General features: G+C 57.5%; 1 protein-coding gene across 2 annotated transcripts; it reads right to left on the bottom strand.

Annotated features, from left to right (window-relative positions):
- On the bottom strand, positions 1-7379 carry FHL1 (four and a half LIM domains 1). 2 transcript variants are annotated; one of them, XM_088524907.1, is made up of 6 exons: positions 7349-7379; positions 3481-3662; positions 2599-2776; positions 1973-2142; positions 1194-1380; positions 1-498 (listed from the first exon to the last, which is right to left on the bottom strand). In XM_088524907.1, the coding sequence occupies exons 1-6, from the start codon at positions 7368-7370 to the stop codon at positions 341-343; spliced, it is 897 nt and encodes a 298-aa protein (XP_088381033.1). In that variant the 5' UTR covers positions 7371-7379; the 3' UTR covers positions 1-340. The 2 variants fall into 2 exon arrangements, with proteins under 2 accessions (XP_088381033.1, XP_088381032.1); XM_088524906.1 differs by having other exon boundaries at positions 1-495; positions 7349-7371.
- Positions 7380-14488: the final 7109 nt, after the last annotated feature.

Raw genomic sequence — 14488 nt, 5'->3', positions numbered from 1 at the left:
TTAAATATACCAGATAAGTTTAAAAACAGCTGTTTTAGTTTAGGCTACACATGCATAGTATAATATTGGGATCTTTAAGGCTAAACCTAAAACTGAAGTGGCAGTTTAAGCCTTTACACTAATGGTTACTTCAAAGCAAAGTTAGCTTTTTGCAACAGCATGTGTATTCTTACTGCAGGAGCTTCAAAAGCAAACCCAGTATGTTTAGGTTACTTTAGTTCTTTTCATGCTAAAATAATAAAAAAGTTAAGATTTTTTAGCATGCAAAACCTGCTTCTTTACCAAGACTACTTTGGAAAGCAGGGTTGAAATCCATTTTACAGCAGTTGCTGTTTGCTCCTTACAGTCGTTTGGGACAGTCGGCACAGTAAATTTTTCCGTTATGGCAAACAAAGCGCTTGTTGGCCAGACCACGGGCACACTTTGTGCATTTGAAACAATAATCATGCCAGGATTCATCCTCGTAGTTAACCACACTGGTTCCTCTTCCAAATCCTGCTAGGAGAGAACACAATTATAGGACGGCGATAGTAGGTGTCCCTGGCCGGGTTAGTCCACAACCTGCCTCCTGCCCCTCTATACTGAACTGAAGAGGTTTTCTGCTCAGTAGCTGCTCTTAGAGAAACAGGCAGCTTTGTGTGAGCTTGTCTGCACTAAGGTTTTCTCTAGTATCTGTTCTCTGGGGAACAGTCAAATTGAGGGAGAGAGTAATAGAGCAAGGGCAGGCTGGGCAGACATCCCAGCGTTGTGTTACAGGATCACATACGTGCAGAAGAGAAGGGAAAACTCGTGGAATTGGCAGGATGGTGCCTGTCTGTCAGGGATTAGCTTTGTGGGGTTTTCATATCTAATAACCATGACATGCAAAACATGTTAGAAGCAAAGCAAACATTATTATTCCAGGGCACTAAATAAAGCACTGGTCCTTTTGGTCTTCTGATTTCCAAGTACAATTTAGGTGGGAAATGTTCCAGGTGGGGCAGTTAGGGGAGATAAATTGGAGGAGTGCAACATGTGAAGAGCTCGGTTAGGAGCCCGTGGCTTATAATCAGCTCCCGTGTGAATAGCAGGAATAACGCTGGAGATCCTGGACCTGTTTCTGGTGTTAGCGACTTCCTAGGTACATGACTTCCCCCGTCTCACTGCTGACCTTGACCACTACGTGCCCACAAGCTGCATTTATCCCAACATACCTGTAATCGGATTCTTGCAGCCAGCGCACTTCTTGGCAACGCACTCCTTGTAGCAGTCAACACAGTAAAACTGATCCTCTACGGCTGTGAAGCGCTTCCCGCCCAGCTGCTTCTTGCAGTTGGAGCAGATGAAGCACTCCGAGTGCCAGGGCTGCTCCTGGTACGTGAGACCTCCGGAGGTGATGGGCTGGGAGGGAAAGAGCAGACACGGGGTTCAGAATCCGTCCGGACGAGGAGAGGCAGCGCATGCACGGCGCGTGTGCTGGGGGAGTTCTGCCATCGTGAAGATCTTCTTGTGAAGGTCTTATCAAAACGAAGGTTTTAGTTAAATAGAGCAGCACTTGTAGCCTGAAAGCCTGCAGGTCTGAGGTTTTCATAATGGTTTATTTTACCTGCAGCAACCCTGCAAGTCCGCATTAATTGCTTGTAGAAGTTGTAAAACAGCAGTTTTATGTAAAACAGAAGCTTGCTGCTTGAATACACAGTAAGATGGTTTAAGCTCTCTAGGAAGCAGCCTCGTGTCCCAAAACAAGGGCACGACTGGTGTTACCTTGGTTTCGGTCTGTGGAAACCCTGGGAACGTCCACAGCTCCTGCAACACGCGGTGCCCTTGAGCTCGCGCACGCTGCTCGCCACCCCGCTGCTCACAGCCGTGTCCCAGGAAGAGGCAGGGAAGGGCACGGCTATAGCATCTGTCTATAGCCCTCCTGGCTCCTAACAGACCTCGCTGTGAGGGTTAGCAACTCAAAACCCAGCGGCCTTTGCAAAGCAGGACTTACATTCTTGCATTTAGCACAGGTCTTGGCAAACTTATGCTCATGGCAGGAGACACAGTAGAAGTCATCGCCCTTGGGGAAGAAGCTCCCGGATCCAATCACTTGCTTGCACTGGCTGCAAGTGAAGCAGTCCTTGTGCCAGACCATCTTCTTGTACTCAACGTTTTGGTCTCCTGCAACACATGGACAATATTGTATTATAGACAATGTTATTTGGGATTTCGGGCCTGTGGCAAGCTCCTTACCCCTGCAATGACATGCAGTACACAAGACCTCAGCTGAAGCATGTGAATAAGGGAAAGAATTCCTTTGCACATCCCACTGCATCCATCCAAAGAGGACTTTGATACGGGCAAGTGCCTGAGCGTTTCCAAGAAGAGGCGCTGGAGGTTGCCCTCCTGCAGAACAACCCTTTTGGTAGGTTTAAGACTGACTGTTAGCAATCCAATAGGGGTTAACTGCAAGGCAGCATTTTGTACAAGTGTCCAAAGGAGCAGGAGAGCGCAACGTTTACAATGTGCAGCATGTTGTGGTGCTCCAGGCTTTGGGCGTGATGCCCACACACCTGGCAGCATCCCCAGCACTGGAGAACCCAGCAGCATCGCGAGCTGCAATAACAAGGTGCCTACCTGCAATAATAGGCTTGAAGCAGCCCTTGCACCTCGGCGCGTCCTCCGTGGCGGTGCAGTTGCTGCACCAGACCTTGTTGTTCTCCCTCAGCATGAAGGGCTCGTTGACCAGCGAGGTGTAGCACTTGACGCAGCGGAAGCAGTTGTCGTGCCAGTAGCGGTTCTTGAAATGCAGCTCCTGGAACGGGCAGGGAGGAGCGGTCAGTCCTGCTCTTCGAGCACCCCTTGAAACAAGCTGCCATCGCGTAAGCATCAGCACTAAGGGGGGGTTCTATTCCCAACACTGTCACATTCAGTGTTTTGGGGGCAGGGACATTTAACAGGACTCACTGACACAAGGGCCTTAATTACAATCACAGTTGCAAAGCTATGGCCATGAAGATTTAAAGCCAGAACACAATTAATGCTGAGTTTTCAATGTAACCAGGTTTCTAACACTTTGGGATCTGAAGGTCTCGAGCACTGGGGCTTCTCTAGTCCTCAGGTTCCCTCTAGTTAAGGTGAGGGTTGTCACTGTCATAAACACAGCGAGAGAGGCCTAACTACCACAAAAGCCAGCCCAAGGAGCGTGTTGGCCAAGCGCTTTGGCCCGAAGATGGTGATTCTGTGGGTCCTGTGCAGGCTGCGGGGCCGTCTCCAGCAGTTCCTGGGGCTGATCCACGTCCTGCGACTGGATCCCGTGCGGCCCATCCTGCGCATCCCTCAGTGCGTTACCCCGGGGTGGAGGCTCCCTGCCCAGGAACCCCTGCGAGCACGGCCGGCGGCCTCGCCACGCGACCTGCTCCGCTCGGAGCCCCGCAGAGAGCCAGGAAAACCAACGGGAGGGAGATCAGGTGGGAAATCTGCCCCGTCACAAAACGCGGAGCCACGACCGCCCCTCACCTTGGAGTCGGCCCCGATGGGCTTCTTGCACTCGATGCAGGTGTTGGCGCAGAACTTGTCGAAGCACTTGACGCAGCAGTGGCGGCCCTCCTTCTGCACGTACTTCTTGCCTTGCAGCGGGTCGCGGCAGTAGTGGCAGTCGAAGCGCTCCGACATGGTGCCCACGGTGTAACTGCCAGGCCCTGCGGGAGGGAGCAAGGAAAATCACGGACCCGAGGCCCCCAAAGCTGCCAGAGCTTCTGGGGCCTGCGGATGTTTAATGGAAAGAGCCCGGCCGGGACCGTGGGGCCGAGCTCTTGGAGGGCTCCCTGGGAGCAGGGACGTTTCGGGACGACGTGGGCGGCTGCAGAGCGATGGAGCGGAGCCGGGAGCGGGGCCGGAGGCTGCCCGTCCTCCGGGGAGCCCCGCGCTTAGCATGAGCACTGCGTTAGAAACACAAATATTTGCCTTAATAACCAGCCAAGACACAAAGCGGCCGGAGAGGCTCTGGCCAACCGAGAATCTGCAGCTCCCGGCCGCAGCGGCCGCAGCCCTGCAAACCTTGCTCGCTCCGTGACACTGGATGCAGCGCCTGGCGAGGGAACCCCAGCCGAGTGACAGCCTTTCCGTGTCACCTCCCGAGGGGAAGGACCCCAGCCCGTTTCCCTTGCCCGTTTCACATCAAGGCCAATGGCACCAAATCGCTCCTTAGCAGCGACTGAGCTCCCGAGGGCCAGGCCCTGGCTGAGGCTGCGCGTACCGCGAGCGCAGCCCTCACCGCTGACCAAGAGCAAAGCAAAATAGTTTCCGCGGCCCCGAGCGCCGCGTGCAGCCAGCTGCAGCCCTCCCAAGGCTTTTCGTGACGGATACTTGTGCGGCGTCCAGCTGCCGCTTCATATGTAAAGCCATGGGGGAAAAAACAAGAAGAAATCTTCCGACATTTGAAGAGACTTCTCAAGCTGGTGCCAGCAGCAACCTGCCAAAACACGGGCCTTGCGCCGCGGCCGGCTAGCTAACGTGTGGGCCGGGAGCCGCGATGGGTGTGGGGACTCTCCGCTGTAGGATTTTCCACTTTGGCTGGAGGTGGAGGGTGGAGAAGGCACCTGTGCCATTACACAACCCCGAGTAGTCCCTTGTCCTCCATGGGGAAGGGTGGGACGGGAGCCCTGGGCTGTGAACACCCTTCATCGGCGAAGGGTTTCGACCTTGGGGTGGGTCATGCACGAGCCCACGCGGGCGCCGAGCGCAGCAGAGACCGGAGCCGGAGCCTGCGGTGGCCTCTGGTCCTGAAGGGCTGGGTTTGCTCCAGCGCCGTGCGAGCCGAGGGGAATGGAACGGGGGTGTCGCGTCCCAGGAGCCGTCGAGCGGCTGCTCCTTGTCACGTCGGTGAGGGCAGCCCTGAGGCACCTGGAGACCGTCCCGGAGCAGGACGGATAATCCCGTCCCTCTTCCTGGGCTCGGGAAGGAGCCGCTCGCGGGAGGCGGCCGGGCCGCGGGAGCGACGCGGGGATGCACGGCCCTGCCAAGGTCGGGACGGCCACGTCCTGCGTCCTGCCCGCGTCCCCCCCTGCCAAGGGTCGCGTTCGCGCCGCGCCGGGTGAACGGAGCGAATAAACAGCTGGGAAACGCGGAAACTATGCGAGCCGCCGCCAGCGCGAACAAACGCCCGAGCGGGCGTTCGTCAGCGCAGCCTGGGGAGCGCGGACACGCCGGGACCGTCCGTCGTGGGTCCGGCTCGGGGAGCCGGGAGGTGGGGGACACGGCAGACCCCCCAGCGCGCTCCAAATGCAGCTCCCTGGTGCATTTGGCTGCAGCGAGAGGGCAGCCGGCCAGGCCGGTGGCCTTCTCGGGTATCGGGGCGTCTGGCAGCAGGACTGGCAGGAATCAACTCTAACATTTACCTGACCGTGGAGGTGCCAGCTGGCCGCTCAGCCCCTCCTTCCCAGCAGCCCCTGTCCTGGTGCAACCACATCCTCCAAGCAGAGACCCTGCGGAGCGGCCACCGCGCTCTGCGGGCTGGTGGCCACACTCAGCGCTCAGGAACGCCGCGGTCGCAGGCCCGGGCTGTGCTGAGGCCCCACAGCAGCCATCGCACCAGTGCACCGTTCCCAGTGCGCTGCAGTAACCCGGAGCGGCGCGGCCCTCTCCGCACACCCGTCCTGCTCACGGAGCCGAGCGGAGGCCGAGCAGTGACCCCAGGATGCGGGTTCGTGTCGCCGGGGAATGTGCTTAAGTGTGATAAACCACCCGGAAAGAACAGAACGCGCCCTCTGCAACCAGGAAAAGCAACCAGGAAAGCCACACGGAGACCCGAGGGACTCTCCTGCCGTTTAGAAAGGGGATGGCACTGAAGATGTACCCAGACTGGGTATGTGGGGCTGCAGGTCCTCGGCAGTGCAGAAAGAAGGGGGGGTTTTGACTCTCTTCCCTAGAAGAGGTTGGTTTTTCCTCTGCCAGTTGAGTACACCGAGACCACATAACCTCAGATGCTATGATATATCTATCAGGGACTACCCCTAAAAGCAGGGTCCTGTTATTTGTGGGGCAGAGCTCACAGGGCTGTTGGCAAAGGGTGGAGAGCTGCTCTGCCGCTGCCCGGCCAGAGCACGTGCGAGCCACACGCTGCAATCCAAGTGACCCTGTTGATAACATGGAAGCAGCTTTATTTAGAACAGAGCCAGCTCCAAGTTCCCCAGGCGGCTGGCAGCTCGGTCCCCATGGGCCTATCACCCTCTGCCCAAGCACATCCCTGTCACTATTAAATCCTCCTGCTTCCCCGGGGAAGGAGAGGCTGTTGAGAACGCGCTGCTCCAGCTGTGCGCTGCTCCAGCTGTGCGCTGCATCGTGCGGATGCATCGTGCAGAACTCAGCTAGGGCTACCGGGCTCCAGCGCGCACGGAGACCTTTCCAAAAGGTCCAAAAGCAAAAGGAACGTCCCATTGAGCACAGCCCTAGATGTGCCTCTCGTGCCAGGGCGCATGCAGGCGGAGACTCGGTCTGCAGGCCCAGGGCTCTTCCTCCCCGCTCCGTCCGCACGTGTGGCTGCGCGAGCCGCGTGCGCCCGCGTCCCCGCAGCGCCCGGGTGCAGGGACAGGGCACGGCCGCGGGGACGGCCGGCAGGGCAGCAGCCACGGCCAGGGCAGTGCTCACGGACACGGGGCGCGCAGCTGAGCGGAGCGGCTCCTCCTGCCGCGCGGCGGCTTCGCGGCGTCGCGCCGGCACCGCGTCCTGCACCGCGTCCTGCACCGCGTCCTGCACCGTGTCCGGCACCGCGTCCTGCACCGCGTCCTGCACCGCGTCCTGCACCACGTCCTGCACCGCGTGCTGCACCGCATCCTGCACCGCGTCCTGCACCGTGTGCTGCACCGCGTCCTGCACTGCATCCTGCACCGCGTCCGGCACCGTGTCCTGCACCGCGTCCTGCACCGCGTCCGGCACCGTGTGCTGCACCGCGTCCTGCACCGCATCCTGCACCGCATCCTGCACCGTGTGCTGCACCGTGTCCTGCACCGTGTCCTGCACCGCGTCCTGCACCGCATCCTGCACCGTGTGCTGCACCGCATCCTGCACCGCGTCCTGCACCGTGTCCGGCACCGCATCCTGCACCGCGTCCTGCACCGCATCCTGCACCGCGTCCTGCACCGCGTCCTGCACCGCGTCCCGCTCTGTGCACGCGCGCGCTCTGCGCTCCCGCTTGATGCCCAGGCACAGCCGCCCTGTGCGCTGCATCACAGCAGGCTTTGCAGCAGCAGCATTCAGGGTTATAAACGTGTGCTGGACCCTAAGGGCCACGCAGGGATTGCGTGGTTTACACAACCACGCAATGGTTCGAGCAGGGATCGCTCCAGGGCCGGACACCACGAGCAAACCTCCCTCTGTTCCCCTTTACCTGCATGCCGGTGGAAAGCCATGGGGACGAGCAGCCCTATAGGCGACGCAGGTCACGGTCCCTTGGCCGATAGGGAAGCGCCTCGTTTGATAACGTACATTGAAAGGGAGGCTATTAATACGGACGGGACTCCTACCAGATGTCCACTCCCCTCCCCAGGGATCACAACCTTAATCCCCCTTGAAAATTCTTACCATTTTAGGTGATCCAAGGGAGAAGAATAGGATCCAGGGGCCTCTATGTAAATACCTGCCCGGCTACTCAGCACCCAAATTAGTCCCAAAGGCCGAGTGCTCCTCAGGAACCTGAGCCCCTGCTGGGACAATCCGGCCTTGGCTTTGGAGCCGGGTTGTGGCTCGCATCGAGCTCGTCGCAAACCCGGGGGGCTCCTGGGCTCCTGCTGCTGCATGAAGGGGCCTGAGGGGCTGGCCGGGGTGCAGGACGCTGCGGTTTGCACCGGGGGACCCACCTCTGTGACTGGGGGCTTTTCTGGTGTCTGGAAGCAGAGCCGGGCTCCCCCCCCAGCTCTGCCCGTGCTGAGCTCGGCCCTGGGGCCGGTGCTGCCCGCGGCTCCGTCGCTGTCCCTCACCCCAGTCACGTAACCGGCCCCAGCGCAGGGCTGGGGGCCAGGGACACCCGGCCGCTAATCCTGCCCCGACACCGACTCCCGCCGTGGCCGTGGGAAAGGCCATGGTTGAGGCACAGGAAGGGCCCGTGCTGATCATTCCCGCCCCTCGAGCCCATCGTGGTGGCGCCCGGCCTGCGAGCAGCGATCGGCATCGCGACGCCGTTTTCATCATGGACGGGAGAAGGCCGGCGCTGGCAGCCAGCGGCCCCAGAGCATCCCCGAGCTCCTTGCATCACACATTGCAAGCAGAAAATGGGCTAGAACAGCATCATGCAGAAATACTGGGAAAATAGGAAAAACCCCATGCTGTCCTGCCCCAACTTGTGTGAAAACTCAAGCAAATTGTTTGCATAACTCGGATAGTAAGAGGAACCCTAACAACTGATGTTTTCCTGCACTAATCTCACTGTGCACAGGGCAATGTTTACACACATGGGTTCATTTTTGGCAGTGCACGTGGCCCCTGCGCCGTTAACCGCTCCCCTTCCTTCCTGCCGCGCTCCGCGGAGCGCGCGCGCTCGCCTGGGAGCTGCTTCCTGCTCTGTCCATGGGGACGGCCGGGCTGCCTTCCCGTCCTGCGAGGCAGCGGGCGTCGCTGCGCAGCGCCAAGGGGCACCCAGAGACCCAGAGCCGCTCGATCTTGCAGCATCCCGACAGGATGGGGCTGCGCTTGGTTTCTTGGCCACTCATTTTGGTTGCATGATCTTGGACAGCTCCCATCTCTTCCCTAGGCCCCTTTTTGTTCCTCCTATCCTCGTTTGCATGGGATTAAATGCACCGGTGCATGTGTCTGGGGGGCATCGCTGCCCTGCAAGGGCCAACAGGGAGCTGAAGCCTCCAGTTTGGGTCTCTCTGCACCACAAAGTCTCTGCTCCCGCCAGCTCCGTGCTCCCCAGGACAGGCAGCGGGAAGGAGCACCGTGAACCTGCCAGCAGGACACGTTTTTGACGTGTTTTAACCCTAAAGCTCAGCTTTCCTGCAGATTTTCAGCACGAAAGGGAGCAGTGCTGACCCCCCATACAGGTCTGGCCGCGTGGCTAGGGCATAGTGTCATGTTCTTGCATGGACAAATGATTCATATTGTGCTTTCCAGAGTATTTTCTTGCCCTAACAATCCTGCCAGAAAAGGTCGGGGCATCTCAGCTTGCTCACACATCCTGCTGTCACTCAAGGGGCAGCAAGTCCTACATGGAGCCGCTATAGCCCAGGCATTGATGAACTATTAGTCACCATCATCAAAGAAAGAAGCGGGCAGCAGTAGGGACAGGGAGGAGGGGAGCATCTGTCACCTCTAAGGGTCACAACATGCCCCGACACCCGATGCAGAAAGGCTCCCATGGGAAGCAGAGCCCCACATCAATCCTAGTCCCTCTCTCCCGTGGACAGGCTCCGGATCCACTCCACTCATGGGAGCGGTGTGGGGTCCTTGCATCCATATTTACTCTTGCACCCATCTAGCATTTGTGCAAAAACTTCCTTTTTTCCACAAGTAACAGCCCAGCAGATTCAGGATTTGGGGTGTTATTTGTATGCTTTAAAACCCTTACGAGGGATTTTGAAAATCCTCTTTTCGGAGGTGAGATCTGCCCGTGGTGCCAAGCAAGCCCTTTGGCTCGGCAGCAGTGATGGGACAGAGGAAGGGGGAACAGGTTTGTAGGACAGACACAACTGGTAGCCCTCCAGGGACTCGTGTGGTGTGAGCGAGTAGAAGCAAAATGAGGAGGGATAAGAAGAAAGGAAAAATAAGGAAGGGAACGTGGGAGCACTCAGGAAGGAGCCCTCAGAGGTACTGGAGCTGGAAACACAGGAATCTGAGAAATGGCAAAACGGGAAAGAGAGAAAAGTGAGGATTTTTTGAGCCATGCACAGTGGCTGGACTCCTTCCAGGACTATTCCCAAGGCAGCTCCAAATTTATTCCCTGGCTGCCATGTGCTGCGCGGCTCCTTCCCGCACGCGCTGGCCCTGTCCCCGTCACCTGTTGCTGCCACCACAGAGCCCTGGCCGGGAGGCACCGGGGCCTGGGGACGGGGCCAGGGCGCTGGTCAGGGGCTGCTTCGTGGATCCAGGGTTGTGCTCAGCCTCTGCCGGGATACTGGGAGCCTGGGGAAGCCTCGGGGCACCAGCACAGAGCACTAGAGCTGCAGCCCCGGGTGTAGCAGCTCCTTGGGGACTGAGGGGCAGTCGCAGCCTTGGGCAGCACAGGGTGGCTTTGATCTGGCTTCACCAAAGGCCGGTTCCTGCCACCCTTTTACCCTATGGCTCCCTGCTACGTTGCAGAGAAGATGCAACGTCCCCCAGCAGCAAGGACACCGGGGCCTGTTGAGGTCCCACGGTTAGCACGGGACACCCTGTACAAGCCTAGAAAGAGAGAAACTCCCAAAAGGCTGCACGTTTTGAAATATACATATATATCTCCTAGGAAGACAAAAAGCTTCCCCCACTGCCCAGCTCTGACTGAGAAAAGCAGCCTAAGTCCCTGTCACATAAACACCAGCCAGATCCCGGCCAAGCAGCCAGGCGATCCCATCCCCTCGGAGAAACGAGCCCTGATGGACGTTCACAGCAATGTAATCCTGCCGCCCCTGCACCACAAGTGCTCGCGCCGGGGCTGCACCGAGCTGTTCACGAGCCATCGCTAAATAATATTTCACAACTCCCATTATGCTCCCAGCGTGTTAATTGCTCTCAATTACTCCCGCAGCAGCTGCTGGGCCCTGCTCGGCCCCGGTGCAGCTCACGGCAAAGCGCCCACGAGGAAGCGGGTTATTAGTGCGGATCATGGCTTGGAAGCTGGGCCGTGTCCCCCGCTTGGACACCTACCCAGGACAAGCAGGAGATCAGCACCAGGCCCCGCCGCCCCCCCGTGCGTCCGCCCTCCCTCCGTGCATCGCGGACACGCAGCGCGTGGGAGACGCTGCAGACACGGGACCGCAGGGGCAGGGGGAAGGGGCCGGGAAGCAGCACGCGGAGACCGGCTGCAGCTCCGCGGGAAGGACGGGCCCTTCCCGGGGCCGGGACGCCGCTCGGGAAGGCTCCTCGGCGTCCGGCTCCGCGTCCAAGCGCTGCCCGCGCGCCGATCCGGCCTGGCGGGAGGTGGCCGGGGCGCCGGCTCCGACGGGATTCGCGGTGGCCCCGCGGCGCCTCCACTCGTTACCCAGCGCCGGGGCTGAGGGACCAAACCTCACCCAGGGCCGTCTTAAAAATAACCGTCCCCCAAGCCCCCTGTGCTGCGAGCGGAGGGGATCGGCTTGCAGGCCCAACGGGTATTTTTGGGCACGCTGACTAATTGTCAGGACATATGCTGGGCATTCTTCACAGGGGAAAACAAAGCTGCAAAGTCCCCTCTGGTGAGGCCCATGTGGTTGGATTAGTCACCAATGTTATTCTCAGAAACTTCTGCTTTGGAAGGGGATAGTTTTATTTCCAACTTCAGATAAACGTGGTTTCGAATGGCAGGTCGTCCGCTTCCTCCAGTCCGGTACCGGTAGCAAAGTGCAATGAATTTCATTGCACTAGGAGCAGCTCTGCAAGCAGGAGCGAGAATCCATCCCCAGCAGAGGAACTGCTTTCCAGACAGAGCAGACAGCAATTACTACTGCTCCTTTAAATAATACATGACCTGCAGGGTGTATATGACCTGCAGTGGTGCCTTTCTTTTTCCTTTCTAGCTCCTTAGAATGGTTTGAAATACTTCTCCCTGCTAATTAAGGCTTCCCACAGCTGGATGGGGCAGCAATGACCACACGGCTCAGCAGACACAGAGACCTGCACAAACACCTCCCAGCCATGGTCCACCCCAGGACCAAGCTCTGCACAGGTGGAAACCCTTCACTTTGGGGCGCCTTCTAATTCGCGGTCCCTTTCTTGGCACCACACGAGCACGGCGGGATGTGCCGGGGGACACGGGACAGTCTGGGGGAGGACACCCACCCGAGGGCCACAAGAGACCCGCGTGCCTGTCCTGCGGGCTCAATAAACCCGTCCGGCTCGTGTCTGCTGCTCAGAGGCTCCACGTCCTGCCCCGCCGGGGCTGCAGACCCCAGCGCAGACCCCGGGAGCTGCTCCTCACCGGGAGGAAGCTCATTTCCCGCAAAAGGAGAACTGGTTTTAACAACAACCTGGTTTTGCTTCTCTTACGGCTGCAGGCGAGCACAGAAGAGGGCACAAGTGCAAAATGCTGCTGCAAATCCAACCTTGCTGTTTCTCCCAGCAGAAACACTGTGACAGGGACATGCAGGGTGCCATGTCCCCAGGAATGCTCTGCAGAGCCCTCCCGAGCAGCACCAGTTCTAATAACAGCGTTAAAATGCACGAGCCATTTTGCTGGAGTCAGGGGTAATATTTTCAAAGCGCCTGTGTGATACAGGAGCGTAAATCTCCTTTCTTCACAAAATGATAAAGATCTTGGGTCTCCCTGGAAATCCGGTCAGATCAGAGCTGGGCAGGGACTACACTGAAAATGTGGCAGTTGGATAGAAAATGCTGATCCCCTGCAGGGATAGGGAGTTGGATAGAAAATGCTGATCCCCTGCAAAAAAAGAACTTCATGTTTTGCACCAGGATTAAAGTTCAGCCAAACCTAGAGACCCAACCCAGAACAGCAGCAAGTCCGCGGCCCAAACCCAGCCCTGCTTCCACCATCCCAGCTGTGCTTCCTGATCCGCAGGATGGAGATTCTTGCATGGGAGATGGAAAAGAGGAGGGTCTCCCCTCCCACGCTCCTTTTGGGCTAACCTAGCAAAGTTTCAGTCGCTCTGGCACCTTCGGAAAAGCTGAGCACAGTGACTATTGCTCGACCAGACCTAGCAGAGGCAGCCCAGCGGAAGGCAGCGGGGGAAATGACGTTATTTATGCTGCTACCCTTAATTTGCCTCCCGGGACCTTGTTGGAGCCCCAGAACGGATCCCAGAACGTGTGGATTATGTCACATCCTAGCGGCTGGGAAAGCAGCTTTTCGGAGCCCGCCCTGCCTAATGACTCCTGGAGCAGAGAGCACATTCTCATGTGAATATCATGATTATATCTGCAGTCTTTTGTTGTTTCGTTTTTAATGAGAACAAAGCACCAAAAAGCGAAGTGTACAACACTTTCTGTTATGAAGAGACTGCTGAGTCTCCAGTTTGAAGGCTAAATCCCCTTCCTAGGGGACCTGCTCTGGCACATGGGAGAAACACAGAGAAGATGCTGGTTTGGGCACCTTCTCAGCCCTCACAATATAGGGAAAGCCACAGGCAAAGACTGCAGGCGGTTACATTTATAAAACACAAACCTCATAATAATAAAAAAAGCTACTTAAATGTGTGCTTGATTTTAAACGTAAAAATAAACCAAATGGAGATGGCACAAGTGCTTCTGGGTTTGATTAAACCACCCTCTGCTGCACAGCTGGACCCGGGCCCAGCAATGGGTTTGTTTTCTTTTTCAAGCAGGGGCAACACAATAAATCCAGGAACGAGTAACAGTCCACAAGGAGAAGCAGCCCCGTTCCATATGGCCACTGCTAACTGGCAACCCAGGGGTCCAAGCAAACCCTTCAGGGCTCGGCCCCGCGCGACAGAAAAAGCAGCCCTAATTGCGGGCAGCGCCAGAGAAAACCCACAAAAACCCCAAGCAGATGTGAAGCAGTGGCTTTTTTTTTTTAAGGCTGACTCGTGCAGCCACATTGCAAGAGGAAACCCAAGATCCAGCCTCCCCCCGGGAACACTTGCAAAGTGCTGAGGATTTTTCCATGTTGACTGTTAGGTGCGTATAATCCACCGTGCACTTGGACAAGCAGCACGGCCTCTCCAAAAGCTGCTAAGAGAAGTGATAAAAACGCCACGGAGCACAAGGCTCTGTCACACAACAGGATCACTCAGACCCCGAGCAGCCTCCCGGGCATCCCGGATACCCCTGTGAGCGCTACCAGCGCAGGACTGCATCGAAAAGCCTGCTGTGCACAGGGGAAATAACATTTCCTTTACCCAAATCTTGCTCGGTTATAACTCTTCACATTAAACTGGTTGCTTTCAAGTCCTGACCCCAGGGATTCCCAAAGCCCTTCCCTGGAGCCAGTGACCAAACGCCGTGGCCGCTGGGACGGAGGTGCCCGTGATCCTCAGGACGGAGCTGCGACCCCAGGACATTTTCCACACAGTTCCAGGGAGAAGGAGCTGGAAGAAATCCACCCCCAGAGCTGGAGGAGACTAGCAAAGACACAGAAATGAGCACTTAGTGCTTGCAAAATTATAATAAAAGGCTTCCAACACACAAAAACACCACTGCTGAAACCAAATTAAAAAAAAAAAAAAAAAGACACTTTTTCCATTCTTTTTCTACAGATGCAGTTTTACTCTTTCCCTGCATAATGTACCAGGATAATCCACGCTGTCCCCCAGCCCTTCATGGGAAGGAGCGTCCGAGCTGGAGGCCCTTGGCCAGCCTGGTCCCACCTGGGCCGTCAGCGCCCTCTCCGGGCGCCGCAGGATCCCGATCCCGGGGCCATTCCCTGGCATCGGAGCGCCCGTCCATC

This window comes from Tinamus guttatus, unplaced genomic scaffold (genome assembly GCF_059628265.1).
Source record: "Tinamus guttatus ecotype Peru unplaced genomic scaffold, ASM5962826v1 Tinamus_guttatus_pri_ptg000217l, whole genome shotgun sequence".
In the NCBI taxonomy this organism is placed as follows: Eukaryota; Metazoa; Chordata; class Aves; order Tinamiformes; family Tinamidae; genus Tinamus; species Tinamus guttatus.
The sequence above is the reverse complement of the archived record's forward strand: the minus strand, read 5'-3'. Positions and strand labels throughout refer to the sequence as shown.

Coding starts and splice junctions, on each gene's coding strand:
- FHL1 (XM_088524907.1), bottom strand. CDS start 7,370: ATGGCTTTCCACCGGCATGCAG. Junction 1,381..1,972: donor CCTGTGCTAAATGCAAGAAT/GTAAGTCCTGCT, acceptor TTTCCCTCCCAG/CCCATCACCTCCGGAGGTCT. Junction 499..1,193: donor CTGCAAGAATCCGATTACAG/GTATGTTGGGAT, acceptor GTTCTCTCCTAG/CAGGATTTGGAAGAGGAACC.